The sequence below is a fragment of the Tinamus guttatus genome, unplaced genomic scaffold, assembly GCF_059628265.1.
Source record: "Tinamus guttatus ecotype Peru unplaced genomic scaffold, ASM5962826v1 Tinamus_guttatus_pri_ptg000314l, whole genome shotgun sequence".
Lineage (NCBI taxonomy): Eukaryota > Metazoa > Chordata > Aves > Tinamiformes > Tinamidae > Tinamus > Tinamus guttatus.
In genome coordinates, this window is record NW_028288848.1 from 8,447,604 (window position 1) to 8,461,185 (window position 13,582).

The 13,582-nt window shown below is 41.9% G+C and overlaps 1 protein-coding gene across 1 annotated transcript in view; it reads left to right on the forward strand.

Annotated features, from left to right (window-relative positions):
- Nucleotides 1-4,397: 4,397 nt before the first annotated feature.
- Nucleotides 4,398-13,582, forward strand: part of BTAF1 (B-TFIID TATA-box binding protein associated factor 1) — a 45,156-nt gene continuing 35,971 nt past the window's right edge. The window contains exons 1-2 of the mRNA XM_088528750.1: nucleotides 4,398-4,447; nucleotides 13,188-13,311. Of these exons, the coding sequence (XP_088384876.1) occupies nucleotides 4,434-4,447; nucleotides 13,188-13,311 (138 nt within the window). The 5' untranslated portion in view covers nucleotides 4,398-4,433. The remainder of the gene's footprint in view (nucleotides 4,448-13,187; nucleotides 13,312-13,582) is intronic.

The window sequence follows — 13,582 nt, forward strand, 5'->3', positions numbered from 1 at the left end:
AGTCCTGATTATGGGGAGCAACTCTCAAGGCAGACCATATAAAAGTTGCCACTTTTAAAGGAGTCTTCTGAGACAGATACAAAGCTCATGAAAATGTCCTTGGGGTAAAAATGAGACCATTTAAACCATGGCATTTGGTACGGAAACTCATGAAGCCTATGTGACTAAAGATAAATAATCCATTGAACAAAAAATAGCAAAATAACAAGAAAAGTATGAACTAAGTAGCAAGAGACAAGATTATTCAAGAAAAATATCCATCAGCAATCCAATTTTTGTGACACCAGTAAAAAAGGGTCTAAGCTACAACATGTAAAATGTAAAATAAAAAACAGGTTTGAGAAAATCTTGAAAAGCAAACAGTTAAATGCATGAAAATAAACCAGAATTTTTAAGTATGCCAGAATAGTTTATGAGATAATTGGTTAGTTTGCAGACCTCCAAATAGAAGGCATAATTAAGAAACAGCATGTTGCAGAGAAACTGAACAGCCTACCTGCATCAGCCTATAATGAAAACATTTATCTCTGAACAATTTTTTCCATGCTACAATTTCTTCCAATAAAGATAAAATAATGCCAGTGATTAAGATACCAGCCAAGGAGATGTCTGAACAATCTGCTAAGCAGGGACAAGTTCCTAAGACTAGATGAGATTTCCAAAGGGTTTAAAAGTGAAATAAGAGAGCCACTTGACTACATGCATGCTGCTACAAAAACCCATCTGTTATTCCAGACTGGCAGTATAAAGTGTCACACCTACTATTAAAAAAGAGGTTGGCATGATCCTAAGTAATACAAACCTGCAAACTTTCAGGACAAGAAAATTCTAATAGAATAATTTCTGATAGAAAACTCTGCCTCTGTCATCTATTATTTGCACAGCTGTAGCACTTGAAGGTTGCACCATTTTTTCTTAGGCTCTGTAGGCACACAAAACAAAGTTTCAGGGGCTACGAATCTGCAGGCTGAGTAATAAGAGTTCATAGAAGGAGGAACTCAGAATAAAAACAACTGAGATCTGTGCAAGAGGTAACAATCATAAAGCTACTTTTAATTTAATTTAGTTTTTATTTAATTTAGGAGCAGGTTCGAGGGAGCATACTGGCACACAGCATGGAGGAGTCTTCTAATATATGCAAAAAGGAATTGATTGTGTAGATATGCCTTTGAAAAATGACTCAAAAATAAATATGCAAAGATGATTGACTTATGGAGCAGGTCAACAGATGAGGACATAAAGAAGCAGCAGTTTTCATAGGGTGTAAGAAAAGGCTTGAGCAAAAGACATAGGAAAATAATTAAGTAAAGGATCTCCTGTACATAAATGTCACATGAAAACACAGAAATATATGCTGTGAAACTTAAATGAATTTGCTTCAGCCCCCAGTGCAGAATGCCTGCTGTCAAGCAATAAATCATTCTTCCTGTCTTTTGCAGATTGCTTAGCTTGAACTGCAGTTCATCATCATTTCAGCCAGTGCTTTGAGTCACCATCAATATTTTCCCTGCACTTATTTTTTAATCAGACAATATAAGCATTATGGGCTTGTTAACAACAGATTTTATTTCATATTTGACGGGCACTCAGCCTTGACTGCCGTTTAAAAAAAAAAAAAAAAAGAACACACAAAATGTTTTCAAGGAATCCGAGAAGAATTAGGATGTTAGAATTACATGGGTGTTGGAGGTAGCACCTGAGGGTCATTTCAATAACACTCACTGCAGGAGAGAAAGGCTGATAATTCCTGGCTACACAAACAAGTAAATATTATCAAGGATGTTTGCTGTTATCCCTGTCAACAGTTCCTAACCTGCAGTAACAATTCATTCACTCTCAGCTTGCTCCCAACCGTAAATCCCTGCTGATCCTCCCCACCACAAGGCCAAACTGCAAGCACCAAAACATGTGCAAAAACGAGCACACGCAGGACAGGCAGAGACACCACCCGTGCCTCCATCCGTGCCTGGGACAACTTCCACTCTCACACCTCTGGGTGCGCCCGCACCATGATGAGAGACGCGCTACTTACCAGGCCCGTCACACGGCAGAGAGAGGGAGGCGTGCGCAGTTTCTGGAGCGCTTCAGTAAGCACCCAAGGGCTCTTCAGTTGGGCTCTTGGCCTCCAACTAAATCCACGGGGGCTTTTGTAATGCTGTGTGACAGGAGGCGGCAGGAGGGAATTGTGTTGGTGATGGGCTGGACATTTAAAGTCTTAGATTTGCCCACTGCCTCCACTGAACATTATGGAGTTTGCCAAGTACAGTCACAGCCTTCAGTGCTGTTAAGTGCTACTCTGTTATCATACGTGTTCACCACTTACGGGTTTGATTTTGGGCTGAAAAAGCAGAAGGGCTGTAGCAGACTACAGTGTCCTCCAAGCTGCAGAACGCATGGGAAAGGAGGAGATAATCCCAGACCACCCTGCTGCGGGAAAGGGCAAGGGCTGACAGTGTTAACAAGAGCCTTGTTTGTCACCCACAGATCTCCAGTTACTGAGCAGGGTGGGCAGGAGGGTCTTTCGTAAGGACTAAGTGGTGTCAACAGCTATTCCCTGAAGGAGGTTATTCAGTGAAAGCCATGACAGGGTGAAGATGCATTATCTGGGCCTAGGAGACTAGTACTTTGCCAAAAGCTTTTACCACAGAAAATGAAGTCTGCGGTTTGCTCTAGCTATGCGTTACAATGTGGAGGCCTTGGGCTGACTCATATTGTTGAAGTTTGGTGCTTCTGAAGTAGTAAATTTAACACCAGCTCCTAACCACACAGAAAGTAAGACAGCAAAGCAGTATTCTACTTCCCCATATTTATACGTATGGGGACAGGCCCTTTTAGAAGGCTCAAATATAGGCCTTCTCCCCTTTGAATTCCAGCAAACTCATTTCAGTTCCTGTTACAAGCCGCAGCCACATGTGGGTATCAATAACGTACTCATGTGCCTTGGCTATAGAACTATAAAGGAATGATAAATGTGCAGAGTTAGTGTGTATATTTGGGATATACATGTGTTGATGGGGGCAAACAGGTGAATACATATACACACAATTAACTACTAGGGGTAAAGACAAATTTTATGTAGTGAGTTAGCACCATTCCACAGAAAAGCCAGGCAACAGAAGTATCTTTAGAATAACCTGGTAAGAAATTAACAACTGAATGCACCATAGGAGGCCTGGGGTAAAACTACATCACCATACACGACTATTCAAATGTATGTATTTATGCAAATTTGATTTCTCTCCCTATCACATGAAAGGTTGTGCACACCTCAGCTAAATTTACATCCCTATGATCATTAATTTAAATGATTATTCAAATACAAATTGAGATAATAATTGGGAGTATTTCCCTGGAGCTGAGGGCCTGCACTTGGACGTTCACGATTCCCCCCCACGCGGTAGACGAAACTCAGAAGAGCTGCGCACGACGGGCAGAAGGGGCTGCTGGGCGCCATCACCGGCGACCTTTGCGGCCACCTGAGGAGCTGGGGCGCGTTGGGGGCGAACCGAGCGCTGCGCCAGGGCACGAGAGGCCGGCGGGACGCGCCGCGCCGCAGGGGCAGCCGGAGGGCCGCGCTGCGCGGGCAGCGGCCCCACCTCCCCTGGCTCCTCGCGGGGCGGCGGCGCCAACGGCCGCTCGCGCGGCGGGCGCGAGGCCGCGTTGTGCGTCCTCCCCCCCATCCCGCGCAGGCCTGCGAAGCCGCGCGGAGCACGCCGGGAATTGTAGTCTCCACGGAGCCCAGCGGCCACGCCGCCTGCGCCACCGCGCGGGGCGAAGGCCGAGGAAGAGCTCACCTCGCCCGCGGCGGGGCGGCGGGAGTTCATGCAGCGCCCAGCCTTCCTCTCCACCCAGGCTGGCGGGCAGGAAAGCCTCACCCACGGCGGAACCGCCAAGACAGCGCGAGTATTTCACCTCCTGGAGCCTCTCTGACTGCTCTGCGAAGAGGAGCGGGACGCTCTCCCGTGCGGCTTCCCCCCGCGCGAGGGTGGTACGGCCCGCCGGAGGCCCGCGCCCCCGCCCCAGCCGGCTCGGCGGCCTCCATGGCCGCTCCTGCTCAGCCCGAGCGCGCTGAGCGCCCTCCCTCACGGCTCTTAGAAGCGCGCTTTCTATTGGCTGCGGCCGGGAGCCCTTGCCAATCAGGAAGCGGCTATCATGGAGGAAGGGAATAAATACAAGATGGCTGCTCGTATAAAACCAGGCACTGGGCTTCGCCCTGGCGATGGGGGAATCGAGGCTTTAACCCGTGCTCCGAGGGCCGCGCACTGCTACCGGCCGCCCCGCCGTCGCCTTCCCGGCGGCAGCCAGACCCCGACCGCTGCCGTCGCTCGCCGCGCTCGGCCGCCCAGGCCGGTGCGGCGCCCGAGAGGCCCGAGCCAGGCCCCGCGCGCGGTGGGGGAGCGGCGCCGCTGCCGCCAGGCCCCGCCGCGGCCGCCATGGCCGTGTCCAGGTTGGTAGGAGCGGGCGAGAAGGGCGGCAGCGCGGCCCCGAGGCCTCGGTCTCGCCGCGATGGGTGCGGGTGGGCGGGAGGGTAACGGAGGGGCCCAGGGCCCCGCGCTCCTCGGGGGCCTCGCCCGGGCCCGGCCGCCCCGCTGGGGTTCGGGGAGGCTGTGCGCTCCGCAGCCCGCTTGTGGGCTCCCGGCCGGGCTAAACTAGGAGCCCCCCTTCCCCGTCCTGGGGCCCGGCCTGGCCCTCCCCGGGGCTCTGCAGCCTCCCACTTGTGCCGGCGCCTCGGCCCTGTCGGCCGCCCTGTGGTGGAGAGACTGGGTCGAGGGCCTCGCCGAGCCCCCACTGGACCGGTGAGCAGGGCCCTGTTGCGCTTCAGAGCTGCCACTTGGAAGTGACAGAAATAAAGCTGGCTTTCATGGAGAAAAGTGTTCGCTGCCTTCTGGCTCTGTCTCAACGCTCGGGGGGTATCTGCTTACACACATGTGCAGGAGGGTGTGCCAGGGCTTCAAGCATTCCCCATACAGGGGCACATTGAAATGGAGCTCTCCTAAGAAAATGGAGTGCAAGTTCTCATCATTTGATGAGATGGGGAGATGAGGGGGAGATGAGCATGTTAGTCTTCCATACAGAATAGCTGAAAACCCTATATCCACATTAACCTTATGAGAGATTTGCCTCAAGTCACGTGCTTGTAGTATCTATGTACTTCTGAAGTACTGTAACAGAAGTAAATTCTATTTATGAAGTGATATATTAGGACTATCGTGCTAAAAGTTCAGCATTCTCTGAAGCAGAATAAAGGTACATGTAATGAAAATCAATTATTAATGAGAACTTATGGTAGTAATATACTTTTTAAGATTTATAGTGGCAGATGCTTTAGTTCAAGAGGCTTGGAAGTGTCTGCAAAATCAGTATTAATCATTTTAATAACAACTTGTTTATATATGGGGGGAGCTTTTTCCTAAGGTCTGCATAAAAAGAAATTGCTTTAGCAAGGCTAGCAAGTACATTAAAATACTAGTGTAAGCCATCTTGTAAAATGGAGTAATACTCTAATTTTACTACAACTAGGGAAATACACTTTAATAATTATGCAGAGCTACATGTGGCGTGATGGCTAACTGGAATATCAAGATATAGCTGAATAGATTCTGTTCTGAGACTATGTTGGCTGCTGTAAACACTAGTTTAAAATCTAGTTACCAGTGATTTTGTGTTTGTGTGAAATCACACTGCTTTAGAGGAAAGCAGTACTACCTTATGCAAAGGTGTTGATGCACTTGTTCTCGTTTGATAATGGCATAAGAACAAATTTCCATTTGAAGAAGAAAAACTCTTAAGCTTCAGTGTGCAACACACACAAAAAAAGATACTTTTAATTGTCACATTATTGCGAGACATTGCTTTAGTGTCACAGTTTCAATTTTAAAACTATATACACTTCAACATAATTGGAGCTTTAATAGAAGTGCCCTAATGCTTGTGAGTCTTTGAACTGCTGTGAAATTGCTTCAGTTCCATCTGTAAATCATGTAAAGAAATTACATATTTTGGAACACTGTAGCACTTTAGCTATTCTTGGAGCTCTTTAAACTTTCTATTATTTTCAGAAGTGATACTGTATAAATTTGGCCTTGGAGAGGTTTCCTTAAAAGATACAGCAAAAAGTGTCTATGACGTTTTGAACTTATACAGCAATTTTTTTTGACAAATGAACCTTTCTGCAGGTAGACTGCAGGAGCCCTGAGAACTTGTCATCACTAATTTCTGTTTCAGATCGAAGAACTTCTAAGATCCTTTTCTTTCAGACTTACTACAGATACTTGCTTTGTACACTTATATACTGCAAAACTGCATTTTTTGTACAGGGCGTGTCTGTTAGGTTCTCTGCTAGTGCTATTTAATTGTAGAGATCTGAACTTGTCCTCTAGATAGTTCCAGTTAACTCTTATAGTTTTAAAGAGTCAACATCATCTTTCATTGAGTGATTCTGCTTATACAGCTGTGGAGTGAGGGAGGAGAAAGTTTATTCAAATGAATCTTTCTCAGAAATTCTTTGAATGCACATCAGTTGCTAACTGTTATTAAACAAAAACTTCCTCGGGGTTAGTTGTGTATTGGAACCTCATTTAAAATCTATTTCTGGAGGTAGGAGAGGTGTTTTCATGTTCTAATGACAGTACATTGTCAAGTGGCTGCTTTCCTAGTAAAGTGTAATTTCTGTTGTGTGGCAAGCTGATGCCTTTGTTAAAATTGTAGTGCATTCAGAAAGAGCCAAACAAATACAAGAAATGCTTTGAAACCTCCCAAACCTAGATTGGGCATTGGGCATTTGTGGTTCTGCTGTTAGTAAGGCCAGCTTAATGTCTTCTGACCCTTTAATTTGCATAATGTATACATGCTTATTCTATCAGATTCTGCTCTTCTATAACCAGAAGACCTGTTCCTATGTAACCTTTTTATGACGACACACTAGTGAATACACATAAGAGCAGAAGAATACCTCATATCAAAAGACTTCGTGCAATAGATTTTATGTTCATTTTCTTATATATACACTCTTAAAAAATAATGAATGTCATCCTCTCTAAAAATATGTATTGGTAGGTGGGAAGGTGTATTTCTTCTTTCTGTGAATGCACAAGCTAACTTCATAAATATTCTCTCTATATATGTATCTGTAGGAGTATAGGTCTACACAGCTAATAAGAAATTCTTCTCAATGAAGCCAAGAAGAAAGGGAAGTGAGTTTTGCTTCAGCGTCATTGTTACTAAGAATGCATGATCCAAGTGCATAAATGCAGTGCCTCACTAGTAATTCAGAGATACTTTACATGGAAAAAATATAGTACCAATTTCCCAAAAATTACAGCAATCATTATTCTGAGATGTTTTGTTCTTTCAGTTTCTGTTATAAACTTTCACATATAAATGAACTTGACTAATCGTTAAAGAAAACTGTTTTCAAAGACACTTCATGTGTCACTATTCAAACTCCAAAGCCCTTAATAATGGCTTTCTCGTATTTTTGAGTCTTTACACTATGAAGGAAACACATGTTTTTAAAATACAGGTATTTTTACTCGAATAGGTGTATCTTTAAGTTCACTCAGAAATATTCTTACTTTAAAGACGGTCTTCTCAGGGGAATTTCAAGGCACTTCCCTAAACAAACATAGGAGAGTGTAAAAACTTGCTGTTGCAAGCTAGTCTGGATTTTGTCCATATGAATTTAATTCTAGCTTCTAGAGTTTTTCTTCACTAAGATGTATGCAAAACCAGGAGTGTAGGCAGGGAACCTATATTCTGGTTTAGAGAGAGGAAAACAACTTGTTTAGAAGGCTATTGTAGTAAAGCTGTGGGGGAAAAATAAGCAAATTCAGATAAGTATGCCTTGTATGCTGCTCTGAGCATTTAAAGTGTAGGGTTGTGACTTTTCAAGAACAAACAGTTGCCCTCTGTGGCATTGTTACTTACCTGAAATTTCAAGTTTAACATTGCATTAACACCAGGTTGAATTTTTTGCATGTTACCTAAATTAGCCAAGGGCTTTATCAGAACCTCCATGTACCAGGTGCTACTTCATGGCTGCTCTTGCTTGAAAGGCAAAAAGTAAACTGGACAAGAAGCATATTTTCCCTGCTAGCTAAAGGCTTAGGCATGTTGATTAAAATGACTGTTCTTTTTTTTTCTCTCCCACCATTGCAGTGCTTGCAATCTGTGTCATGCCTATTCTGCTGCTAATTGTCAGAATAGGGCACACTAGCTGATGAGATTGCAGGGGTTCTGCCTCAAAAGGAGAGGATGAGAGTGTTACCTCTCCCCTTCCCAGGGATGTATTCCAAGACTTGCACAGTGTATCTGCCTTCCCCAGGGTTGTTGATGAGGGGGAGTCCCCATGCACTCGTGGGGAGCAGGGAGATAAAACTGTATATGCATATATATGTATACACACACGCACACACCCACTGGCCGCAGAAGATAGAGCTGTCAAACTTCTCAAGACATGTATCAGACTGGCTTGAAAGCTGAAACCATGAATCCTGCCTGTAACCTCTTACCAAGGCTTTTTTGCTTGTTGATACACTTTTTTTTTTTTCTTTTGTAGCTGTGTATTTTTTACAGCTATTTGATTTTTTTAAGCTGTTTCTTATTTCTGTAATGCATTTGGTTATATGTGCTTCATTTAGTTCTGAAAAACCTTTTGAAGTGAAAGGGTGGGCAAGTCGAGCTGAAGTTTGTGTTCCATTGTTGATTCTAGATATGCATGCAAATGTTTGTTACTGTTTTATGATTGGAGTATGTTACGTACTATACATTCTGTATGGAATTCTATTAGTTCTAACATTTGTGTGTGTATATGTATCACTGTCTTGTGACTTATACTACTAATGTCTTGTAAAATATTAAGTTGTGTAGTGAAGTTAGAAAATAAGAGAATAAGTAACATTGTCAATGTAGCTCTGTTACATATTGGTGGTTCTGATTCTCTTGTTGAATGGATCCCTCTATTACCCTGTCAGATTGGTAACTATGTTCCTCATTCCTGGTGTTCAGCTTTCTTGGTGGAGGACAGTGGCATGTGCAGTGTATGATGCTGTGACCTGTTTGACCGAGCTCACTTAACTTACTGTTCCGGAGGAAACAAGGATTTCTCATGTCTGCAGCCCTATCTTCATAACTGTATTCCACAATTCCCTACCTATAGGAAGTGAAATCACAATCCATTCACTGTGGATTTTTTTTATTTGTTTGTTCTGAAATTTATTCAAGGATTTTTCTGTTGCTTGCTGGTTGTATATTGCAAAGTTTGAGTATTTAATGTTTTAATTTTTCAGTAGGTGTTCAGTTTTTTTTTGATTCGCAAAGCTGACAAAGTTGGGATTTGACCAAATGATGAAACACCGCTCTGAACAAAGGATTGTCAGGTCAACAGAAATCCTAAGGCATCTGCATTAGAAGTTGGGCTCAATTTTACAATGATGTCATCTCCAAAACCCCTGCCTCATCTAAATTGTTGTTTAATGAAGTTTCCTGATTTTTTTTAAAGCTATTTCCATACTAAGAAAGTGCCTGGGCTGTTTCTGTGTCCTGGAATCTGACTTATACCATTAACTCTTAAGGAGTGTTTCCTTGCCTTTTGACAAGTCCCACCTACCAGTTTGGAGATAGTTCTGGTTAGAGCATTTCAGGACTACTCCACTAGGGTATTTTATATCTGGCTTTTTACTGATGGCTTGGAGTATGTTCGACCTTGCACGTGAGCTATTCTGTACTGGTTGGTCTTCATTATATGGAGCTGCTCCCTGGCATTTTGAACTTACCGGTACAGATACAGCTGGAGTCCAGCCTGATCACTTCATGGGCAAGACTGATTAGTTTTACTGTCCTTTTCATGCTTTGTAAGTTTATTGTGTGCATTTTCCTTCAGAACATTTTTGGAGATAGCATTGGTAATCTCTGTATCTTGGCCTCATCATTAGATTTCCTGCTGTGATTTTTTTTTTGTGTGTGTGTGTGTTCCTTTAGTTGAAGGGCGCTCAAATCCATGCCCTTCAAATTCTAGCATAATGCCATAAGCATAATTTTAAGATGAGGGTAGATGTCTGTCCTAATGGAGGATCCAGTTTGGGATGGCTTTTTCTTGTTCCCCTTTGATGCCCTAATCAGAGTTATTGTTTATTCCTGAATGTCCCTCAGGCAGTTCTGTGCTGGAGGGAAGAATTCAGACCTTGGTCAGTTTTACCAAAGTTAGTGTGCTTTACTTAAATGCACTGGTTTTGATGACTTGAAGTATTCATTTGGGGAAGATTTCCTTGCCTAATCTAAGTGCCATCTGCACACTTAGGTCATACAGTGTGTCCCCTCCACTTCAGGAGGACAAGGATCTCCTGTATGTCCTGTGTCATGTCTGCCAAGCCGTGTGGTTGACTCATTCTGAAGTGTCTCAAAAGCTACTAGACGCCTGTTTTTAAGCACTGGAATTGGTGCCTCTGAGAAAAATCTCTGATGAACTCTGCTGGTATAAAAGCTCCTGTGGGTTTTCGTAAAAGAAAAACTAGTTCATTTGGATGCAGTGCTTGTGAACTAGTCCTAAGAGTTTAGAGTTTTGAATTGCTGCTCCAGGTTCTTTTCTACAGATTATACTTCAGCAAGATGCACTGATTAGAAACACCAGGGTTTTCAAATGATAAAAGGTGTTTTGCAATGAGCTCATACAGTATGAGTTCATACAGAGGTAGGTAAGATTGCTTTCATGTCAGTGAGATGTAGATGACTCTGCATTGGATGGTGGCAGTATTGCCTAAACTATTGCTTATGAGTTAATTTAAAGATTTTATATTTTTAATTTGAGATTTAACCAATTACAGCAGAGTTAGTGCTTGAGAATTATCTTGGAGATCTGTTCCATTTAGCATTCATTAGTGTTTGAATTATTTCGTAGAAATGCATACACCTCTCTGGTTTTGCTTTAGATTTTTTTTCTTCCCCTAGGTAATCTGTATGTTTCTCAGGACTGCCTATTTTTTGAGTGTGTTTAGAGCAGTTTTTGAGCCTGTGTTGAACCCTTTCTTAAGGTAACATAAATTTTCCTCTCTTTCGATGAACACTTCACTGTTTACCCGCCATAATGATGCTGACTTCTGTCTTATATTTGTGTGAGCCACACTGTGCTATACTTACAGCACTATAAGTACATGTTAAATGCATGGGGAGCATATTTTTAGGTAAAAGAGCATCAAAAGTTGTAGGCTATAGGAGCAGATAACTAGTTTTGTAACTAACATTGGAGTTAAGTGTTTTAAGGGTGGGTCATTATAGTGGTTTCCTCCTGTTTTGACACATGAGCTGTAGCAGAGGAAGTGGTTTAAACTGCACATTCTGCTTCAATTTGGAGATGGTAACTATCACAGATTTTGTGATACTTAAAGGAATGGGGCACACAACTTGGCAAGCCTTCTGAGAATATGAAACGGGGATGTTTAATGGAAAGATAAAGACTGAAAAGGGTGAGTTTAAGAATGAGGAGTGTGTCAAAGCAAGCTCTGGTAACTCTACAAGCTAGTGTATTTTGTATTGAGTAATACGGAGTGTTTTAAACTGGGTTGCTGTTAAAAATTTATTGAGGAAAAATATTGGTAAGTAGTCAACATGTTTGGAAGTAACTGGTATATTCTTCCTAACTAGTCCACTATTAGAGATTTCTAATACTTGGGTTTATAAAGCCTTTTTCTTCCCTTCCTAACTTCCTAAACCCACAAAATCACTAGGTAAGGTGTGTTTGGCTTGTGGTGTTCTTTTTTATTATTATTTTTTTTCTTTAATGCAAGTTTGAAAGTAAATTATAGTGACTGGACAGTTTTTGTCTAGAGAAATTGAAATACAAAGCAGGAAAATGTCAGAAATCAAAAAAAAAATCTATAATGAGTTGAAGTTAGAAAATGCATATTTAATAAATATTTAGCCTAATATCTCCAGTTTTGAGAAGGTTTGGGTTTTACAAATATCTGTATTTCTGCAGCATTTTTCCTGGGCTCTGTAGCACAGCTATTCTTCTGAGGTCCTGTTGCAAAGACTCTCAGGAATAAGTGCAGCTTAAATGCGTCTAAGAAAACACAAAATGCAAAGATGTAAGAGAAAGGGCATTAATTTTTGGAAATTAGTTAAATACAACTTCTAAAAGCAAGTAATGGCAGTAGATTAACCTGAAAAAATTTCTTCCCTTTCACGTATTTGTTCAATCTAAAGTATGTCTCTATCAGGAGGAGGAACTATCAGATTATCTGTATCTTCAATTCATTCAGCTGAGCTGGGTGGGCTTCATTGCTGCATAAATTCCAGCTTCATTTGCTACTATAAAATGCCACTAAAATTGTTGATTTTAAGGCTAGAAAATACAATGCTAATTGTGCTACCTGGACAGGTTTGAGAATGGTATTCACTGGTTTTCCATAATGCCCAGGAACTAGTGCATAAGGTAGGAACTCTGTAAAAAGTAATGAAAGATGTCTCTTTTATCATTGATTTAATAATATGGATAGCCTAACTTAGAAAAAACAATTCTTTGGTTGCTTGCTTTCTTGTGCAACAATTCTAAAGCAAAAAGTTACCTATTTTGAAAATAGGTTATCTGGGTGTTTTTTTAGCTAATCCAGTGTTACAGTGCATGGCTAAATTCCTATATATTTCATAGGAAGGCCAGTGTATCAAATTTATTTCAAAACTATAAATAAAACAGCTGTGTTGGTCTGGTATACTCCAGGGAGCTGGGGGAAAATAGGTGAAAAGTAAAAATTTGTGTCATCCTGTAAAAGCACAGTCTTGTGCTACAGATCACAGGGTGTCTTCAAAAGAAATAACAAGCCAAAACATGAGGAGGAGTTGACAGCTCTGTTTTTCGTGTTGGACAGAACGATTAAAGACTGCTTACAGTCGAACAGTCTTTCAAGAATGGAAGTCTCTTACCTCAGGACAGAATTGGGGCCCATTGTATTTATTTTCCTGTACTTCACAGATTTTTTTTAACACCTTTTCCTGTGTTACTTTCTTTGTTTCAATTTGCTTTTAGAACAGGCAGAAAACCAAATATTTTTCAGTTGATTTATTGACAGTTTTCAGGAAAATGCTTCTTTCATTTGCATTAAGTAAACTGGAAAATTTGGGACATATTCAGGGCAGAAAAATTGGGGCAGAAACAGGCAACTGAGCTATAAACAGCTTTTTAAAATCATATTTAGGCTTGATCGTCTCTTTATTCTACTGGACACCGGTACGACGCCAGTAACAAGAAAAGCAGCTGCACAGCAACTTGGAGAAGTAGTGAAACTGCATCCTCATGAACTCAACAATCTCTTATCTAAAGTAAGCATCTTTTTTTCTTTCTTTTTTAACATACTATCAGGTTGTTAACAGTGAAAGTAAAACTTCTTTTATGGGGTGTGTTCAGCAGGAAGAAGAGGCAAAAAGTGTGTAGTATTTTACAGTATTCTCTGAAAAGGGATGACTGAGGAAAACTAGGAGGCTGCTTGTGTTAAACCTGCTGCCTCTTAAAAGTTCTGCTCCTGCCTTTAAAGATTGTGACATGTATGACATAAGACTAAAATTATAGGAGGCAGCATATCTTTGAAAGGAC